General features: G+C 42.1%; 1 protein-coding gene across 2 annotated transcripts in view; it reads left to right on the plus strand.

The window, feature by feature from the left end:
- LOC143481741 (NACHT, LRR and PYD domains-containing protein 3-like) overlaps positions 1 to 22,709 on the plus strand; it is a 60,323-nt gene that overhangs the window by 6,930 nt on the left and 30,684 nt on the right. Inside the window, exons 2-8 of one of the 2 annotated variants that reach the window (XM_076979864.1) lie at positions 10,530 to 10,602; positions 10,878 to 10,994; positions 11,270 to 11,386; positions 11,591 to 11,645; positions 11,778 to 11,982; positions 13,279 to 15,058; positions 22,356 to 22,532. In XM_076979864.1, coding sequence (XP_076835979.1) covers positions 10,568 to 10,602; positions 10,878 to 10,994; positions 11,270 to 11,386; positions 11,591 to 11,645; positions 11,778 to 11,982; positions 13,279 to 15,058; positions 22,356 to 22,532 — 2,486 coding nt within the window. In that variant the 5' untranslated portion in view covers positions 10,530 to 10,567. The remainder of the gene's footprint in view (positions 1 to 10,529; positions 10,603 to 10,877; positions 10,995 to 11,269; positions 11,387 to 11,590; positions 11,646 to 11,777; positions 11,983 to 13,278; positions 15,059 to 22,355; positions 22,533 to 22,709) is intronic. The other variant, XM_076979863.1, reaches the window with a different exon arrangement.

Consider the following 22,709-nt stretch of genomic DNA (forward strand, 5'->3'; position numbering starts at 1 on the left):
AAATATTAAATGACATACGAATCTTTGCGACACCCGCTGGCAGAAAAGAGAATCACAGTCTTGAAGTGTAGGCGACGACGACAATATTACAGAGATACGAGCGAAATCGATTGAAACTAGCATGTGCAGGGTTTCTTTTAACAATGTAAAAATACTAGTTTATTAAAAGGACAATTCTGGGAAAAGTCATGAAAGGAGGGTTCTGAAATTGGATCCAGTGCAAAGATATTATTATTTTTTGTGCTACTGCGGTCAAGTGACCGGTGCTCGGCGCTTCTAGGTATAATTAGGTCGACCAGAGGCGGCGCTTCTAGTAGACGTCACAGCGGTCAAATGACCGGAGCTTTGGCGCTTCTAGTGTTAAGGCAATCGAGTCACACAGTCGTGTTGACATCCAGTCTCAACACATTAACCAGTGCATCCTCCCACTTGTGGTTTTCCTGCATATTAACTAACCAGCAGCTATTTGATCACTGATGAAAACGGTCCATTATGGTTCTCCTTCCCGGTGCCACCTAGCCGGGATGGTGCTTCTCTTTCGGCAGAGCTACTCAGAGGCTACCTTGTCAAGGTACTGGCAGTTAGCCCTATTGTGTGAGCTTTGAGATTCATGGGTTTTTTCCTTTTGAGAACTACTCCATATATTTTAATCACCTATTTCCACTACAAGACATGTAGTCTTTCTCGTAGTCATATAAAAAAAAAGAACTCGCCATTTTCTCCCAAATTTTGTTGTAATTTTGCAGGTCAGCATGGCGAGCAGGAGCTGTAAACACTAAACGAGGTTACGGACCATGTGATGCCGTATGGTTCTGTCAGCTAAAGTAAAACCTCTAGTGAAAAAAATTGATTTCATATCAGTCCACAAGACTTATAAATAAATTGACAATCATGAAAAGGAAGGGTATCCTATCTATAATTTCAGAACGTTTTAGTTCGTTTTTCTAAACTTGTAATACAGTTACAGTTATCTTTTTTCTTTTAATTAAATAAATAAATTATATTATAAATTATAAATAAATAATTTATTTCAGTTAACAAAAATGTTGTTTCAATATCAGTTTTTGTTTTTCGTTCGTTTTCATTAACGATTATAACCAGTGGTGGCTGGTGCAAAAAAAATTGAGGGGGGCGTAAACAAAATATAAACAAATAAAGCAGTCTTGTAAGAGCTGTTGCTCCAGCATGCTGATATTCAACGTGAACCGAGTTACGTTGGAGGTTCGCGGGGTCATGCGCTATGGTCACTCACGAAAGTACCGCAGCTGACTGAAAATCTGAAACCGACCAATTAAACTGCAGCCTCAGATCACGTGCTTGGCAAAAGTTTATGCCTCTCCATTCACTCTCATTAGACCAGCGCCCCGCACACAGGAAGTGTGCACAATATAAGCAATTAAATACAATTATGTATTTACTCTTTTAATAAATTAAAACATGGCTATTAGACACACAGTGTCACTAAATAATTTCCTCACTATCGTAGTTTATAATGAACTTATTTTAATATCGGAACAATATTAAGGGGGCGGTGCCCCAGCGCCCCATATTGACCAGCCGCCACTGATTATAACCTTGTTGTGCAGGTCAAAACTGTATATTTTTATTTTAATGAAATCCCCAGTATGTTATTCTTGTTTGACTTGTCACCATAGCAACAGAAAAAAAGCATCAAACTCTGCTATTCATTTTGCTCTGTTCAGTTGAGGCATGAATCTGATGTTGAATTTTTCTGTATTTCACTGAAAACCAGATATTTCACTGGCTGTGAAAAGGGTTTTCACTGAACCTTAGTAGTGAGCAAGTACAGTCAGAGGCATGAGTAAGATATGAAAGTAAAATAAAGTTAAATAAATAATGGTTAAATAATATTGTAACAACAGGAGTGAGGCAATTGCAATGATATGAATATTTATTAAAAAGAAAACAACAAAACACTAAACTACAACATAGAAGGCAGAAAGGGACTATGCTAATCACAGAGAGGATAATACAGTCAGACAGGAATGCAAGACAACTGGTTAAAGACAACAATTAGCGATTAGGGAAACTATCAACATGACACAAACGGTAAAAGAGCCAGACAATGCGGAGCGGGGCAGAAGGGCGAAGAGGAGAGAACACACCAAAACCGAAAGCAGAAACAAGGCTAGGAAAACTGAACTTGAATGATAAAATGATAAACACGGAACTAAGAGAGAGCAGGAAATACGAGGAAGGATTCACGCACAATGACTGGCGCGGGTAGACAGGGCAGGGGAAACTAAATAAGCAGAAACAGGGAAGAAAAATGACACTGGTGGAAACGCTGAGGGCAGGGGCATGACAGACAGAAGAAAACTATGGAAACAGGGAAACAAGGCAGGACACGGGAGGAGGGCGGAGTTGGGCATGACATTGTGGATTAATAATGGATCATTCTGAAACATGCACTCAAAAGCATCTGCAAGGGAGACCTAATCTCTCTCTCTAATCATGAATTGTTAATCATGAACCCCTCTGTGTAATCATGAATACTACTTACTGCTGGTTACATAAGTACTCAGATTGGGTAATATCAGATTGTGTGGAGAGCAGTGTTGGGGAGTAACGAATTACATGTAACGACGTTACGTAATTTAATTACAAAAAAAGTGTAACTGTCATTACAGTTACAATGAGAAAATATGTAATTCAGTTACAGTTACTTCTGGAAAAATTAAGAATTACAATTTTAGTTACATTTTAAAAATATAAACAAAAACCTTTGCAAAATATTTAATGATATTTTTATTGCTTTGCGCCCTTAATCGCCGTTTCCCGCTTGTTTCTGTGCTGGAGCAGCAAGCGAGGTTCAGTTTCAGCTCAAGCAGCAATAATGACAGACGCCTTGAAGCACTGGACATTTAAGGAGCATTTGTTTTCGCTACGTGTTGTAAATAAATGTGAACCATGTGCCACCATCGGCAACTATTCTTGATTATGCCAAGCCTTTGTGTAAATTTCGGAGTTTGGAGGTTTATTTCCGATCAGAAGGCAACCACTATTGAGGTTGTAAGCGAGCTAACAGCAAGGTATGCTGACCGTCAAACTGGTTTCCATAGTTCGCTACCTGCTGGGCTAGCTACTACCATTCACTCGAATGTGTTTGTCCTTTAACATGCTAGCTTGATTTACAGGCTAACTAAATTTGCTGTTTAAAGTCCCAAACAGGTATTTGTTGGAATCATACTTGACTATTATAGACAATGACAGACGGTATCAAATGAATATTTATGACTGTTTGGTGTTGGAAAACCGTTTGTCGATGTCTATGACACAACCTAGCCTACCCAATTGGTATCATTGGACCTATTGTAGACCTACTGTTCAACAAGCAATACATTTAAATTAAATTTGTATGAAGTAGTGAAATGCAGTTTGGTATCTAATCAAGTGCAATACGTGCAGATTGTATAGAATGCAGTATTTAGAGATACAATGCAGTTAGTTACAGCTAGTGTAAGTAAAGATGGTTAATATATATGCAGAGTAGATAAATTACCTAGGGAAATGCATGTGTGTGTAATGTATGGCAGTACAATGCACAGGGCAAAGAAAAATATATGGTATAAATAAATGTGATAAATACAGATGGAATCATACAGATAATATACAGATTATTCTATACCACTGTAGATAGGGCTATACAGATGTGAATTGAAGAGGAACACTACAGATTTTGTGTGGATGGTAAGGTATGGATAGAGGGGAAGGAAAGAATGGTCTTTGGGAAGAGTTCAATAAGGTGACCGCTAGGGCTGCACGATTAATCGTATTTTTATCGTTATCGCGATGTGAAGTTTCACGATAAACACATCGAAAGAGCCACGATAACTCCTTGAATAACAGCAAACTCAAATTGCATTATCCTCGTCCAGCAATAGAGGGAGCTATTCGCAGTGCAGACTATGATCACGTGACATAAGTAGGCAAGAGGCAGAGTGAGGCAGAGTTGCCAGGTTTGCGGTTTTCACGCCAAATTGGGCTTGTTTGAAAATCCAGCTGCGGGTAAAAATTCTGGGGCCGCAGGGTGCGGTTTTTTGGGCTACTTTTGAGTTGGGCTACTGCGGAAGTTACAAGTCAACACAAGAATTGTAACACAAGAAGTTACAAGAATTGATTGCGATATAATACATAATTTGTCTCCATTTCACACTCGCCACCCCCCATCCCCCCCCCCCGCCGCCGACATCTTACACTTGCAGATTTTGTGCGGAAAATTTTTGTAGGACCTGGCAACCCTGGAGTGAGGTGAACACGCTCATCAGACACGCGATTTGGTTTAAGCCTGGTTTACACTTGATGCGGCGCGATTGTCCGGGAGGCGAAAATAACGTAATCGCGGTGGCTTCGCCCGTGTGCAATGGCCTCGCGCGCTGTCGATTCACGAGGTCGTGCACCTCTCGAATTTTGTAAGTTCGTGCGCGCCGCATCTCAGCGCAATGAGAACAGTCATGTTTGCAGGGTTCATACACCTATACAAGGTGGAATTCAAGCACTTGTACGTCACTTTCAAGGTCCATTTCAATAATTCCCAGCACGTTAAACTTAATTGAATTAAATATTTATACATATACTCGAAATGATTCGAAATAATTTGCTTTTTTATCACATTATTTAATGGATATTTATTTTCAAAACGCCCAATCTTAACGTCTTCACGTTCTCTCATGTTTCGTCCTGGAATTACAAGAGGCTCGTATTTGTTAATGTAATACAATAGAATTGTTCAGTCAGACAGATATTTTTTGTGAAACGAAGTAGTTACAATTTCAAGCATTTTCAAGTACTTTAGCCTAAATTCCAGCACTTTTCAAACCTGAAACACAAAGCAACATTAAAATTGGTCAGGTAAAAGTTCATTCCCCTGTATTTGAGGGGTGTTTTTTTATACTACTAGGCCTACATATCGTTTCGGACAACACTGCAAAGAATGTGACACGGCAAGATTAAACGCTTCCGCCGTTCGCGGAGGTTAACGAGGTGTGCGGAGTAGCTCACTCGTGAAAGTATAAACCTAGATTGAATCTATTGTTGAATAAACCTGCAAAATATTTGGAATTATTCTGGATTCATTACACAGTAAAAAACAAAACAAATTAACGTGCTGCTGTTCAGAGAGACACTACATTTCTGTATTTTAATCTTAATTTATCGTGGTTCACATCGATATCGGGATATCCAACAATGTTATTGCACATCGCAATTCTAGTCCATATCGTGCACACCTAGTTACCGCTGTGGGAAAGAAGTGGTTTCTGAACCTGCTTGTGTTAGTCTGCAAACTGTGAAAATGGTAGAGGCTGGGGGAGGAGCAGAAAAGAGTATGGCCCGATGACAGGAGTCTGAGAATCTTACATGCCTGGTGCAGGCATCTCTTCTTGTGGACCTCCTGTGATTGCCTGTCAGCAATTCCCTCTCAGCTTAGTACTCTTTTAACGTTCACACTGTCAGTTCTCAAAAATTTAATGTTGATCATGAGTCAATACGCATTTAAACCTTAAAGTAATCCAAAAGTAAATAGTTACATTACTTTTCAAAAGTAATCAGAAAAGTTACACTACAGTTACATATTAAACAAGGTAACTTGTAACTGTAACAAATTACTTTTTTAAAGTAACTTACCCAACACTGGTGGAGAGGGACATAAAGGGACACAATGTCAGAGCTGCAGTGTATTCATGAGTATTCATATTATATAACAATGTTTTTTAACTGAATTTGACCTAAACGAATGGACTTTCTAATCATGTGACTCCTATTCTATAAGCCTGCTCCTTGAAATTACTTTCAGCTTTTTTTTTGTTGAGTTTTTGTACTGAGTGTATTTAGTCTCTTTGTTTTGAGCAGGTCGGTGTGAGTCAAAGGTTGTATCTTTTCGAATGTGTCTGATGGTGTTTCAAGGTGTTAATGTGAATGTGTTAATGTGCGATCTTATATATAAAATGTATATGAACACACACTGTATATATTGTATATGTTCATATAAATAAATATACACACACACACACACATATATATATATATATATATATTATGGCAAGCCGTTCAGGAAAAAACTATATATATAGCAGTGGGGAAACGTCAGGGCCCTCTACGCCCTCTCAGAGGGCCTAAAATATTCTTAAAACATTATATATATAATTATCCAATTTTATTTTATCTACTTACAGTTTTACAATCGACATCTAAACAATTACAAAAATATAAGCAAATAAAATATTAAACCGTGTCTATTCAATCTGTGTTGGAAGGTGAGGGGTTAAGTGGAAGCCTGTGAGCCTGTGTCTCCCCCTATGAGGACTGTGATGCCCGCTGTTCGTTTACAGAGGGCCTGGCAGTTATAATTCAGTGCAATACCAGTTTCAAATGACAGCAAAATTGACCAATCATATCTTCTCTCTTAGTGGGCGGGCTTAACTGTATGATAATTTCCGCCCGCTGTGGCGACGCTAGCTGTCGTTAGCCTACGGCCGCTAGCTAGTTTCGATTAAGTCCTTTGACGTCCTCATTTACATATTCCGCTTGCGAGAACCACGGAGCTGTGAAACCTTATTTTGTTTGGAAACTTATTTTGCTTGACAAGTTATCTAGTACAAATGTTATTTGAATGTACTACATGCGTTTCTAAAGCTATACTGTCGTCTTGTCGTTTTTCTTTATTCTTTGGTGCAGTTTATTAGGAGAGGAAAAAAAAAATTCGGTGGGGGGGGGGGGGGGGGTGTAGCGGGCCCAGGCTTAATGGTCACGGTTCGCTACTGATATATAGAATGACTGCTAAGTCTGAATATATGGAATGAAACCTGAGAATATGGAATGAAGTCTGAATATATGGAATGAAAGTTTTAATATATGGAATGAAACCTGAGAATATAGAATGAAGTCTGAATATATGGAATGAAACCTGAGAATATTGAATAAAAGTCTGAATATATGGAATGAAACCTGAGAATATGGAACGAAAGTCTGAATATATGGAATGAAAGTCTGAATATATGGAATGAAAACCTGAATATATGAAATGAAACCTGACGTCTTCGACGCAGTCGCGCCGTTTTATGCTTTCAGTTTGTGGTACCAGTATAGGAAATTGTAACTACTTCGTTTCACAACAAATAGCCATCTGACTGAACAGTTTTCTTGTATTACATTAACAAATATGAGCCTCTTGTATTTCCAGGACGAAACATGAGAGAACGTGAAGACGTTAAGATTGGGCGTTTTGAAAATAAACAACCATTAAATAATGTGATAAAAGCGAATTATTTCGAGTATATGTATAAATATTTAACGTGCTGGGAAATATTGAAATGGACCTTTAAAGTGACGTACAAGTGCTTTAATTCCACCTTATAAAGGTGTATGAACCCTGCAAACATAACTTTGTTCATTGCGCTGATGCGCGGCGAGCGCGAAGTTACAAAATTCGAGAGGTGCACAACCTCGCGAATCGACAACGCGCGAGACCCTTGCGCACGGGCGGAGCCACTGCAATTACGTCATTTTTGCCGCGCGGACCCTCGCGCACGGGCAGAGCCAGTGCGATTACGTAATTTTCGCCGCGCGGACCCTCGCGCCGCGTCAAGTATAAACCAGGCCTAAATCGATCGATCACCAGTGCGAACAGAACTACTAGTAACTCATTGAATCATAGATGTAGATCAGAGATAAATAAACAAAATTTTTTCAGCGTAAGAAATCAGATGTGTGGCGTGTGTAGCAACCCTGCAAACCGCGTCGATGACATCAGGTTTCGTTCCATATATTCAGACTTTCATTCCATATATTCAGACTTTCGTTCCATATTCTCAGGTTTCATTCCATATATTCAGACTTTCATTCAATATTCTCAGGTTTCATTCCATATATTCAGACTTCATTCCATATATTCAGACTTAGCAGTCATTCTATATATATTTTTTTTTCCTGAACGGCTTGCCATACAGGAAAAAACTATATATATATAGAATGACTGCTAAGTCTGAATATATGGAATGAAACCTGAGTTTCATCCATGAAGTTAAATATTTATACATATACTCGAAATGATTAGAAATAATTCGAATACACTTAAAGAGCTGTGGATGGGTTAGTCTCTTGCCTTCCAAGGTGAAAGTAATCCACTTTGTGATTTTGCAATGTCTTTGGCTGTCTCCGCTACAAGAGCATCATCCGCATGTTTACTTCAAATGCCACATCTTCCCTAGTTACACCTTGAAGACGCATAGATGCACAGGGCAGTCATGGCCTGGCGGTTAGGGAACTGGTCTTGTGACCGGAAGATCGTGGGTTTGATTCCCAGACTCAAGGCCATGACTGAGGTGCCCTTGAGCAAGGCACCTAACCCCAACTGCTCCCCAGGCACCGGGCTAGGGCTGTCCACCGCTCTGGGCACGTGTGATCCACAGCCCCCTAGGAATCACTAGTGTGTGTGTTCTGACTGCACAGATGGGTAAAAAGCGGAGGACAAATTTCGATTGGGGTGTAAAAATCACAATTGACAAAATATGGCACATTTACATTTACAGTTTTGCGGTATCCATCTCTTTCACACAGATTGCACTCTAAAATCAAACTGCTGCAAAACCCGTGGTTTGATATTAATTTTAAGCCCTGTACCTACATAATTAGGACAAATTAATCCACTAATTAGTTCAAACGCGCTTCGCTGTGTGGCGCATTGGTCTGCCCCGCTATCTAAAGTCTACTTATTTCCGAAGGACAGCTTACGCATCGATGCGCTGTGTGTAAGCATTTCATTATCTAATTGATTTTGCAAGATTTCCTTTGCATCTTCTCGCAAATGACAGTTGTTGTCTTTTCTGTGATGCTGTTAAAAGTACTACTTTCGGCATTTTTATATTATAAAGATACTGAAAAGCTAAACCAGGAAGTGTAAGCGCATGTAACCACGTGACGCATCTGAACGAATCACGTTCTTAGAAATCGACACCAGCCAATAAGATGTCAAGCTTGCGTTTAAATCACCCTCTTTTCTTTCACAATTGTTTGCTGATAGATAGGAAATGACCATATTTGGATCAGATATACTCGTGCAGGAGAAATAGAGCTTTACAAGGATACCTATGATGGTATAGAACAGGGGTACTCAACTGGCGGACCGCGGTCCGGATCCGGACCCGAACGCAGTCCTGTCCGGACCCAATCTCATTCCTGATTAACCGGATACGGACCAAAACAAAACCGGAGCATTTATTTTAGGGCTATTAAAAAAAACACTCCGTCACGAGTGTTACGTTCGCCACCCCTGCCTGCCTGCGAGGGTCCGCGCGGCGAAAATGACGTAATCGCTGTGGCTCCGCGTGCGCGAGTGCCTCGCGCGCTGTCGGTTCGCGAGGTCGCGCACCTCTCGAATTTTGTAACTTCGCGCGCGAACTATACAGTCAGACAGATATTTGTTGTGAAACCAAGTAGTTACAATTTCAAGCATTTTAAAGTACTTTAACCTAAATTCCAGCACTTTTCAAACCTGAAGCACATAGCAACATTAAAATTGGTCAGGTAAATGTTCATTCCCCTGTTTTGAGGGGTGTTTCTACCACATATCGTTTCGGAGAACACTGCAGTGACGCTCGCGAAAGTATAAACGCCTCCACTACACCGTTCGCGCAGGGTCGCGCGAGGTGTGTGGAGTCACGCGCTACAGTCACTCGCGAAAGTACCAGGCTTTACGTTCGACACCCCCCCCCCCCCCCGCTCAACAACTTACGTTCGCCACCCCCGCCGCACCGGACCTCAGGTCACAGGTATCTGCCAAAATTGGACCGCGGACAAATTTAGTTGAGTACGCCTGGTATAGAAGGTATAGATAACGGGAGCGGCGGTTCATGCTCCGTAAGAACGCTAACTTTTCGTGAACTTACAACTAACTTTTCTTTACAACAGTTTGAAAGAATACATGTTACAGAATCAAAATAGCCTAAAACCTCAAAATTGACCAATGCATGATAAAATGATGTGTTTGCCTTGTGTTAAAGTTAATTATCCAAGTAACTGTGCGTTACTATTTTTTATGTCCTTAGTAAAACTATATATTTTTGCTTTCTTCTTGGCTCAGTTAAACTTTTGCGTCTGACCGTAGTGCTCGACTCCACATGCTGCATGTGAACCTGTGAGAGCGCGAGCGCATTCACGTCTTTTTGTGCCGTGTTCTCCAGAACAATATGTGGTAGTGTAAATAAATACCCCTCAAAAACAGGGGAAGGAACATTTACTTGACCAATGTTAATGTATATATATATACACATTTATATGAACATCCTTGGAGGGCAAGAAACTACAAACATGGACATAACTGCACGCATAACTGCACGCAGAAGACATAACGGCACACCCACAAGGAGGGGTCCGGAGCTGTGACCGTGACACTATATATGAAATAAGTATTGATCCTGTAGTCCGTGTTTCTGATGTTTAGTTGCCTTCCCAAATTGTAACTGAAACTGTGTCCTGCATAATGTGTCTACTGTACATATGTATGTTTGCAGGTTTATAGCTGTAACCTGTAGAAGACGTGACCTCCAGAATGAGTGGGGAACAAAACACACAGAAAGGAGAGAGGTGAGAATAACACACACAGAATGGAGAGAGGTGAGAATAACACACACACAGAAAGGAGAGAGGTGAAAATAATACACACACACACACACAGAAAGGAGAGAGGTGAGAGAACAGTGGGACTGTGTGTAAATCATGAATGCTGTTGTGTGTAAGTGGGTGTTTCTCTGGAGCTGCAGATGTCAGGATGGAACCATCAGTGAAGGAAACTGGTGAAGATGCATTACAGTTTCATCAAGTACACTAATCTGAAACATTGAGATGTGATTGTGTTGTAGTCTGATTCAGGGTAAGAGATCAGACTCACCTGAACCCAGCTGTGTGTCCATGAAGAATGACCAGTCACTGGGACCTCAAGAACACTTCAGAGAGGGAGACAGTTCTACTGAGTTCTGGTAAGGATGATGTAGGGACTTTGATTATCTATAAAACTATAATTTAGGGTATGATGTAGGGTATGTGAGAGTTCTGTGACCATTGAAAACAAGAAAAAGTAACATTCTCATACTAAGCTTTACAAAAGAGGAAGAAGTAAGGAGAAGAGGGATACATGAGTTTAAGGGAACACACAGATGGAGACAGTAGAGTTAAAGAAGACACGAGTGCACGAGTGTAAGAGAGAACACAGAGATGGAGGTTTTAATAACAACTTTCCTCAAATGTTTTTTAGTCTGATTCAGAGAGAGAAATCAGACTCACCAGAACCCAGCTGTGTGTCCATGAAGAGTGACTTCTCAATGGACATTCCTTATGAATTCAGAGAGGGAGGATGTGGTGGTGAGGAGAGGTAAGGATGGCCACCTGGTTTAGGACAGTGGTCCTCACCCACTGGTTCTTCAACACTGGGTGAAGAACACTGATTTAGGGGATTAAATCAGTTCATCCAGCCTGCACTGTACACTATCTGTTGCTGTCTTTAATGGTTTGTGTTGTTGGTGATTGAATGTGCTACATGATTGCCATTAAAACACAATGTTCTGTTTGTCCACAGTGTACAAAAGGAGTCAGTGCTCTCCTACAGAAGCCATGTGGAATCCATATTCAAGGTACACCTGTGTGTGCATGTGTTGCCAATTATTTGCTAAGTGTTATAAATTATATAATAAAACCATAATACAATCTCAGTCTGTAAGATTGTGTTTTTTTCTGATTGTCTGTTGGTATTTATTCATTACCAGGAGTTGGAGCACAAAGTCATCTCTCTGGTGAAGAAGGAGCTGAAAAGGTTTAAGAAGATATTGAGTCCAGATTACCCAGCATGCTCTGGGGGAGAGGTGGAGGATAAGGAGGATCACAGCAGTGTCAAAGAGGGGGCGCTGAAGATCACACTGCACGTTCTGAGGAACATGAACCAGACAGACCTCGCTAACAAACTACAAACCAGTAAGAGCTCTGGGTCATGAACCAGACAGACCTTGCTAACACACTACAGACCAGTAAAAGATCTGGGTCATGAACCAGACAGACCTCACTAACACACTACAGACCAGTAAGAGATCTGGGTCATGAACCAGACAGACCTCACTAACACACTACAGACCAGTAAGAGATCGGAGTTATGGTCTAATGACTCAAAGTAGACAAACACAGAATGACAAACACAGAGCAGAACATGAGCAACTTTGTATGCAGGCTATGAGGTCAGTTTGCAATGAACGTAAGTGACTGCTGCCTTAAGCCTGGTTTATACTTTCGCGAATGACCGTAGCGCGTGACTCTGCCCACCTTGCCCACCCTGCGCGAACGGTGGAAGCGTTTATACTTTCCGTGTGCAGTGTTCTCCGAAACGATATGTGGTAGTATAAAGAAACACCCCTCAAAAACAGATGAAGGAACATTTATGACGAATTTTAATGTTGCTTTGTGTTTCAGTTTTGAAAGTGCTGGAATTTAGGCTAAAGTACTTTAAAATGCTTGAAATTGTAACTACTTCATTTCACAACAAATAGCTGTCTGACTGAACAGTTCTCTTGTATTACGTTAACAAATACGAGCCTCTTGTAATTCCAGGACGAAACGAGAGAATGTGAAGAAGTTAAGATTGGGTGAAAATAAACCACCATTAAATAATGTGATTAAAAGCAAATTATTTCGAATAATTTCGAGTATATGTATAAATATTTAACTTAATTAAGTTTAACGTGCTGGGAAATATTGAACTGGACCTTGAAGGTGACGTACAAGTGCTTTAATTCCAACTTTTAAAGGTGTATGAACCCTGCAAACATGACTTTGTTAATTGCACTGAGGCGTGGCGCGTGTGAAGTTACAAAATTCGAGAGGTGCACAACCTCGCGAATCGACAGCGCGCGAGGCCCTCGCGCACGGGCGGAGCCACAGCGATTACGTCATTTTCGCCGCACGGACCCTCGCACCGCTCACGACGCGTCAAGTATAAACCAGGCTTCAAACAGAAGGACTACTCGTGTGATAAGACAAAGGTGAACAAGTAGTTGGTGACAGGGAGCTGGTGACATCAAGAGACAGGGACCTCTGGTGGAGATGTGGAGAAGTGGACATACTGATATATGGCTTTATGACAGCACTTGCAACCTACATTTCATCCTCTTGTTCAGGCAGTGTATTTTAAAATATTGACTGATATCAAAGATAATAACTAAAGTTTTAATAACTAAAGTAAAGACTAATTATTCTGTTTATTCCACATTCTGATTTTAGAGGTCATCTCTGTAAATCAGCAAAAGTTAAAAAACAAGCTGATGAAGAAATTTAAAATTGTTAATGAAGGCATCTCACATCATAGAAGCTCAATCCTTCTGAATGAGATCTACACAGAGCTCTACATCACAGAGGGAGGGAGTGGAGATGTCAATAATGAACATGAGGTGAGACAGATTGAGACAGCATCCAGGAGACCAGCAACACAGGACACACCCATCAAATGTAATGACCTCTTCAAAGACAAACAAATCAGAACAGTGCTGACTAAAGGAGTTGCTGGAATTGGGAAAACAGTCTCTGTGCAGAAGTTCATTCTGGACTGGGCTGAAGGAAGAGCCAATCAGGACGTCCTCTTCATATTTCCACTTCCTTTTAGGGAGCTGAATTTGATGAAGAAGAAAAGGTTCAGTCTGATGGATCTGCTTAATCACTTTTTCCCAGAAACAAAACAATTACAGATAATAGACTGGGATGCTTCCAAAGTCATTTTCATTTTTGATGGTCTGGATGAATGTCGACTTCCTCTTGATTTCCAGAACAATGAAAGTTTGTGGGATGTAACAGAGTCGACCTCAGTGGATGTGCTGCTGACAAACCTCATCAGGGGGAATTTGCTTCCCTCTGCTCTTCTCTGGATAACCTCTAGACCAGCAGCAGCCAATCAGATCCCTCCTGAGTGTGTTGACCAGGTAACAGAAGTACAAGGATTTGGTAACTCTCAGAAAGACAAGTACTTCAGGAAGAGAATCAGTAATGAGGGCCTGGCCAATAGAATCATCTCACACATGAAGTCATCAAGAAGCCTCTACATCATGTGTCACATTCCAGTCTTCTGTTGGATTACAGTCACTGTTCTAGAGAGGATGTTGGGTGAAGCAGAGAGTGGAGAGATCCCCAAGACTCTGACTCAGATGTTCACACACTTCCTGATATTTCAGATCAAACACAAGGACAGAAAGTATCAAAGAAAAACTGACACTGATCCTGACCAAACTAAAAAGAGTGTTCTGGCACTGGGAAAACTGGCTTTCCAACAGTTGGAAAAGGGCAACCTGATCTTCTATGAGGAAGACCTGACAGAGTGTGGCATTGATGTCAAAGAAGTGTCAGTGTACTCAGGGGTGTGTACCCAGATATTCAGAGAGGAATCAGTGCTGCACCTGGGGAAGGTGTTCAGCTTTGTGCATCTGAGTGTTCAGGAGTTTCTGGCTGCTTTATATGCATTTCTCTCCTTCATCTCCAACAACACAAATGTCCTAGGACCTCAATCATCTGGGTTCTTTGAATATCTCATGAGAAGTTCAACAATGTCTGACTTCCTTATGTCTGCAGTGGACAAGGCCTTACAGAGTGAGAATGGACACCTGGACCTTTTCCTTCGCTTTCTTCTCGGTCTCTCACTGGAGTCCAATCAGACGCTTTTACAAGACCTACTGACACAGACAGGAAGCAGCTCTCACAGCAAAGATGAAACAGTCAAGTTAATCAAGGACAAGATCAAAGAGAATCTCTCTCCAGAGAAGTCCATCAATCTGTTCCACTGTCTAAATGAACTGAACGATCATTCTCTAGTGCAGGAAGTTCAAACATACCTGAGAAGAGAAGTTAACCGTCGTCTTCGTGGAGCCAGTCTCTCTCCTGCTCAGTGGTCAGCTCTGGTGTTTGTGTTGCTGAACTCAGAAGTGGAGCTGCATGAGTTTGTCCTGAGTAAATATGATCCATCAGAGGAATGTCTACTGAGACTGCTGCCAGTGGTCACAGCATCCAGAAAAGCTGTGTGAGTATTTTTTTCCATAAACATTTTACTGCACTAGGGGGAGTTTCCCAAAATCATTATCACCATAATCACTCTCTAATGTTCCAGCTGACCCACTCATTAATCCTAATGTGATTCTTAAATGTCTTTGTGCTGCTTTTTCTCTGACTACAGGCCGTGCTCAAACACCACAATAAACTAACATCCTACATTTGATATAACTCTTTAAAGCCCTTTCAATTCGCTTCAAAAATGCATAATGAATGTGTGTTCCAGTGGGTTCAGCCTTCTGTATATGACCCACAATGGCCCATAAAGTCAAACCTCCTAGTGAGAAGTTATACTGTATATAACTAGTTATTATAATTAAAGTAGTTATATTCATCTTGGTCCATACACATTCAATTATATCTTTAACTTTTCATGCTTTCTGAACCTGAATTTGAATGAAGCTGCATGATTTACAAGTCAATTTCCCAGTTGTTGAAATGCAGCGTTTGCTCCTGTGAACATGTTTATATGAATCAGTGGTGAGTCAATTGGCAGTCTTCCAAGGTTTTCCAGAGCCATTGATCAAAATAAATTCCTTTTACAAATGGCAATAGCACCATATCTTGGTGCATGCAGTGTTAGTCAGTTACCTGAGTGTGGAATTATGGGTAATAAGCGGTTATTTCTTTATTGTTAATATTGTCTTTCAATATTAATTTTATCTTCCTTGGGTGAGAATTTATATTTTATTTGGTATATTTCAAGTAATATGTAGAACAATTGAGAAAGTGCACTTTAAAAAACAGAACTTAAAATTGCTCGCCTTACTATAATTTTTAGTTTAGCTGAGCCAAAAATAATTAATTGCACCATAAACTATAACAAAGTAATTGGATCAGCTTACTTTATTGAGTTTCTTGCTAAAAGTTGATCTGACCTTACAACCTGCATTGTCAAAATATACAAATTGTAGTTGAACCCTAGTTAAGGCCAGGCCAACTCCTCTGCGCATGCTCAATTTGACTCCTTAGTTGAGAACGGGGTGAGGTTTGCTGTGACGTGCGGAGGAGCAGACACGAAGACCACGAAATCGGTGCAAACACAGACTTTTACTAACACAAAACACGCAGCTTCAATGCGGAAGTGCAAGCACAGAACAACAACACTCGCACTGGCATAAAACCTTAGACAAAGACGAGCACAAGACACTGCGCGAACGCACATTAAATAGGTGAGTAACACATACCCTCGTGATCTCGAGACAAGGCACAGGTGCGACTACGAACACGCTCACTGACGACCCACACCCACGGAACTACATACATGGACATAACGGCATGCAGACAATGTAGCGGCACGCCCACAGGGAAGGGTCCGGAGCCGTGACCGTGACATTTGCGATATTTCTGCCTGAATTTGACTCCGGACATCTTGAAATGGATTTCACCTGAGGCAAGCAGCGACTTACGCTACTCTGAACTGAATAATAACGTCCAAATGTGAGTATTTTGATTGAAATACTACCTTTGTTGTAGTTACATGCTTAAATGTGTACAATATATTCTTTTTTGGATATACTACACAGCGTTAAACCAGCCAAACAGCCAGTTAAGCTAACCTATCTACCTAGCTAGCTACATAACCGCTTGTTAAGCAGTAAACTTCAGCACTTTTCTAACATTTATTTATTGAATTTAGACTGGTAAGCGGTTATACCGATGATCTATTGTTCCAAGGACCGCATTCTGGTCATCAGTAGGCTAATGCCTACATTAATGCTCACTTACATTAATGTACACATATCTAATGGTGATGAATTATTTTTTAACACGGTGTGCACAGGGACACAGACCCTTTTTTTTAGCGCTTGTTGTGCTAATCAACATATTTTCCAAATCGATAACATCAAATGCGTAGACAAGTCTCCCCTGCCTATGAACCCCACCACACTTTCCCACCCTAACATTCTTTCTCTCAAACTTATTTTTTGGGCGATTGTTGTACAGCAGTGTTTTTGATTTTCTACAGGTAACTGATTCAGAGGATGAGTGAACCAGAGGTGTCCAGATGGGTGTCCAGATGGGTGTCCTCACTGTTCTCCAAGATGATGATGCACCTGCCTTGGGCATATATTGTACTTTTTAGCCTCTGTACAGCACTTTGGTTGACTCAGTCATATAAAATGTGCTTTATAAATAAACTTACTTACTTACTTACTGCCTTGCTGTCCACAGTCACATATATTGCCATTGTTTTAAAAAATATATAATGCTGTTCTACATTAACAGAGGTTCCAGATGTTGTTTGTTTTGGGATGATTAGGGGCTGTACCTCAAATAGTTTGGATTGAAAGTAATATGTCCACTGATCACCCACTTAAGGTTATGGCAGGCACGAGTGGGCTTACAGAGTGCACAGAAAACTGGACCCATTTTCTGAAAACTAGCATAACTTAGAAAGTGAATCCAAATCTGGATATTATTTGTTTATGCTATACTGCAGCACTTTATTTCTTGCATTGTTACTGTCATGGTGACAGCTCCGGACCCCTCCTTGTGGGTGTGTCGCTAAGTTGTCTACGTGCTGTTATGTCCATGTTTGTAGTTCCGTGGGTGTGGGTTGTTAGTGAGCGTGTTCGTAGTCTCACCTGTGCCTTGTCTCGTGATCACGAGGGTATGTGTTCATCACCTATTTAATGTGCGTTCACGCAATGTCTTGTGCTCGTCTTTGTCTTGAGTTCGTGCCTGCGTGAGTGTCCGTGTCTGTGTGCTCACGTTTCCGTGCTGTGTGAACTGCACAAGTGTCAAATAAAGGTTCTATGTTTCACTGCAACGTCGATCGTCGTGCCTCCTCCTTCGATCGTCACAGTTACTCAAGTCAGAGTTGTTATTTTTGAATCAGCCTGCTTGGTGGTCTTATTCTTGCCACATGCCATTACTTGATGCAGAAAGGTATAATAAACATGTAAATTTAACTGTTTTGTCATTTGTCTTATATGACCCAACTTCAGTTAGCTATTCTTAGTATTGAATTTAGAGATTTATGTACATGTTAAATATACATTATCTGAACAAGATATAATAAGTTGGCACAACTTTAAAAAATCTGGAACTCTTGGTATGTAAAACTTACATTTTGAGGTTCATATACATGGGCAAGATAAATTATCTGAACAACATATAATAAGTTAGCATAACTTGAATCATTTGGAATTATTTGTAGGCAAGACTTAAAATCTGAAGTTTATATATGTGACGGGCAGGGTGAGCAACTTAAAAAGGAAGCGATCACGCCAAGTCTCAGTGAAATAGTATGGTTTAATAGAAAGTGCGCAAACCAAAAACCCATGCATTGTTCCGAATAAAGGAAATAATAACCAGCAGTCAACTGGTACAAAGACAAGACATATATAGACGAACAAACGACCCTCAGGTGAGACGGATCACGGGTCCCGCCCACCTGAGGGACGAACATCACGTGACCAAAAACAGGACCGCTGCCGCTGTAACCGGGGGCGACCGGTAGGGGGCCCCCCCACAACGTGACAGACCCCCCCACCAAAGCCGCACTCCCCTCCGGATGTGCGGCTTACAGCGGCAGCACACAAAACACAACAAAGGGGCGGGAGGGCGGGGACAAGACAGGGACCCGTTCCCTGCCGTCCTGAGCTGAAACACAAAATACATAAGCTCCTCGTCACAGGACGCAGACAAGGCAGGGACCCGTTCCCTGCAGTCCTGGAGCTGAAAACATAAAACACATACAGGTTAGCTCGCCTCCTGGGCGGAACCCTGGACCGACTGGGCCGTCAACAAGACGATAACCACGCCCCGGTCGGTCACAGGGCCCTCGCGCCCTAACCGGCCTTAGGCCGCTTAAGCCCCACCGCTGTGCGCGGACCGGGAGCACATGGCCCAACAAACGTCACAGGTGTGGATGTGTGCAGGCCACCACACTGGGATGCGGCCACGGCTTCTACTGACTACCTCCCGAACCTACCTCCTCGCTCGGAGCTGACCCCTGCCCTTTTCGCTAGGGGTCACCCCAGACTCCTGGGGAGTGAACCCCTCCCCGGGGCCCCTCATCTCAAGGTGGACTCCTCCACCCAACCCAGGAGCACCAGAGACCAGAGCCCTGGCAATCCGCAACAGGGACACGCTGGTCACCCCGAGCTCGAAGGAGAGGGTCTCCTCCTGGAGACCCCACTAGGTCCGGGAGTACCGCAATCCACCACCAGGAGCGACCTGCAACACATCACACACACACGCACACAGATAACACAAAACACGCACTGCTCCGACCACTGACCCCCCTTTTACACAGGGGGGAAGGGACCCCTTCTTGGCATGAGGAGACACCCTGTCCTTACACCCCAGGCATCCTCTGCCTACAAAGGGGTACAGGGGCTCCTCTTTGCTCAGGGGTCCCTCGCAACCGGTCAGGTCTCCTGATGGAGCAGTGCCTTCTGAGCCACATGCTGTGGCTCAGGAACCCCATAGCTCCCCCTCAAAAACATATTTAGGGGGGGCCCTCTGGGGAATAACAAAACAAAAAACACAAACACAACATATAACATATACGCACCTGAGATGCCCTGGGACCTCTAATGGGCCCCTCCCCACACACAGTGAAGAGGGGTGCAAGAGAGGAATTACATAAAACAAAGCACGCTACACTCTAGGACAAAACGAACACGCAAAGACAGAACACAAACAAACGGACAGGACCCACCGATGCGCGCGCTCTGTGGAGCGCGACGCGCCCACTCCAGCTCTCTCTCTCTCACCGTTTTCACCACGGGATCCGTAGATCTTTGGAGAGAGAGAGAGCTATGCGCGAGTGGCTTGCGCGCCACGCCCACAGCGACGCGTCTCTTGGGCTCGCAGTCGCTCACCCCCGTCACCGTGGGATATCGGGTGAGCGAGGCGAAAGGAGCAGAGAGACGCGTCTCACGCGTTCTAGCGCGCAGCACGCATCGGTGGACCCGTCTACATACACACACACAAACACCACCAGCGAAACACACACACCACGGCACACTCACACACTCGCTCACGTCCGCGTCATTATTAAAACAAAACACAACGTACATACACACACACATACACACACACACACACACACACACACACACATACATACAGACGATAACGAACAACGGACGTGCGCAATGTGAGGCACCGGTAGTTTCGCTGGGCGAGAGCGGAGTCTACCGGTCCCCAGCTCTAGTCACCGCCGTGTGATTTACGGGTTTAAACACAAACAACATTTAAACACGGCGGGACGAGTGGGGACAGACTCAACACTCTCTCAGACAATACACGACAAACACACAGCACGTAGACAAACACTTACCACGAGACATGACCACGAACGAAGGAGAAAGCAAAGGAGACTGGCGGCTTCCGAAGGTGGCTGGTTATTCTGTGACGGGCAGGGTGAGCAACTTAAAAAGGAAGCGATCACGCCAAGTCTCAGGGAAATAGTATGGTTTATTAGAAAGTGTGCAAACCAAAAACCCGATCCGAATGAAGGAAATAATAACCAGCAGTCAACTGGTACAAAGACAAGACATATATAGACGAACAAACGACCCTCAGGTGAGACGGATCACGGGTCCCGCCCACCTGAGGGACGAACATCACGTGACCAAAAACAGGACCGCTGCCGCTGTAACCGGGGGCGACCGGTAGGGGGCCCCCCCACAACGTGACAATATACCTTTGAAAAATAAATAATTGGAACAAGAAATAAGTTGGCTCAACTGTGAGTGAATTTCTTAAAAACTTGGGATCAAAACTAAAAAATCAAGTGCAGTAAGTTGCCTTGAAATTTTGAGTTTTCTCAACTTTTTTGTTTTTACAGTGTGGGTCATCTCACCTATAAACACATACAGCTGCTGCATTTACATAGATCTGCAGACAACTGATTGGGTTAGGTGAATCAGCTGGTGAGGACATAAACAAAATGACAAACTGCATTACTGACTAAGTAAATGTCTGTACAGACAATATTGTTCCTGTTAGGGAGGTTCATTGTTTTCCAACAACAAACCATGTATCACCAAGACCCAGTGGAACTATTAAACAAGATATAACTTTTCACAATGAAGAACATAGATCTTCTGAAGAGTGTCCAGAGGGAGGCGAGACTGAATGTGAAGGTGAGAATGAAGACAAACATCCAGGAGAAGGAAACTTCAAGAAGTAAAAAGAAGGAGAACAATGCAAAGAAGGTGTGAGCTTGAATGAAGCAGATCACCAGCCTCAAGACAAAACAGCAAACAAATAGGTTTGGACAGATCCAGTGAGCTGAAGTGAGCTCCATCTCTCTTCTTTAATTAACAGACACCAACAAAGAAATAAAATGAAATGTGCCATATTTGTCAATTGTGATTTTTTTCACCGCAATCGAAAGTCATCTCCCCTGCTGTCTCACCACCTCCATTACTCAAACTCTTCCACACACACCCCTCACCTCAACTCACATCATCCAGAAACTCACCTAGATGTAACAGCCAACTACATGATTGAGTCAGTTGAGTCAGACATAATGAGCTCTAACACTGAGTATCAGCTTGTGTTTCCCATTACCATTTTGTAGTGCCACCACAGAATGATATGATACGGTTTACAATACACAGCCACTATAGCTCACTGTTTAGCTTACAAGCCTGCAAGTACTAAATGCTTATTCTCAGCTAACCGCCTCATTCCCACGCAGTCAATCAGTAGGTTCCTTTATAAACCTGAACACATCTTTACACAACCAGCTGTATCGGTTATGCAACTTAATGCAGTAATGTCTTATTTCTGATCCTATTGTTTGATTGTTTTTTATAACTATAGCTGCATAATTAATATGCAAATTACTAAAGGTGGCATTTTGTTAAACTTATGCTTAATGTACTTATTGTCATTGCACTATTATTTTTATTGCAGTTGATTTTGCCACAGCTAAAACCCTTGTAACCTGTAGCGTGTTTATGTAACCCTTGTACTTACATATTCTGTCTTTCTCTACTGTGTAACAACTGAGTAATATACAAGTTTCACTGTTTAAATGGAATTTCTGATTTTCATGATATTCACCTGTATATTGATCATCTGAATAAGCTGTGATGCAGTTGTTCTATAACTAAAGCAGGTCAATAATCTGCCTTATGAGGATGGATGTTGGTTAAAGTGATGTCTACTAAAACAGCTGCCTACATTAACACTGGTTACTTAGACAGATCACTAGGTTTTGGGAAAGAGCCTTTGTGTGTGCATGTATTGTATGTGTGCTGAGCTGTAAGTGAGAGGAGTTTTTCTCTTTCTCTCTTTAGTCTGTCTGAGTGCAGTATTACAGATGAAGGCTGTGCGGCTCTGGCTTCAGCTCTGAGGTCAAACCCCTCATCACACCTGAGAGAGCTGAATCTGAACAAAAATAAACCTGGAGACTCAGGAGTGAAGCAGCTCTCTGCTCTACTGGAGGATCCACACTGTATACTGGAGAAACTACAGTGAGTTACTGACTATTCACATCCTCATTATCTATATATCTATCTCTCACATTGCCACTGTATTCTGTCTCTCTCTTGCTCACACACACAAACACACACACCTCTTTTTTCTCTTAAGTGTATCTGTACATTCATGTGTGTTTGTATTGAGCTGTAATTGTGAGTTTTTCTCCTTCT

This window comes from Brachyhypopomus gauderio, chromosome 18 (genome assembly GCF_052324685.1).
Source record: "Brachyhypopomus gauderio isolate BG-103 chromosome 18, BGAUD_0.2, whole genome shotgun sequence".
Lineage (NCBI taxonomy): Eukaryota > Metazoa > Chordata > Actinopteri > Gymnotiformes > Hypopomidae > Brachyhypopomus > Brachyhypopomus gauderio.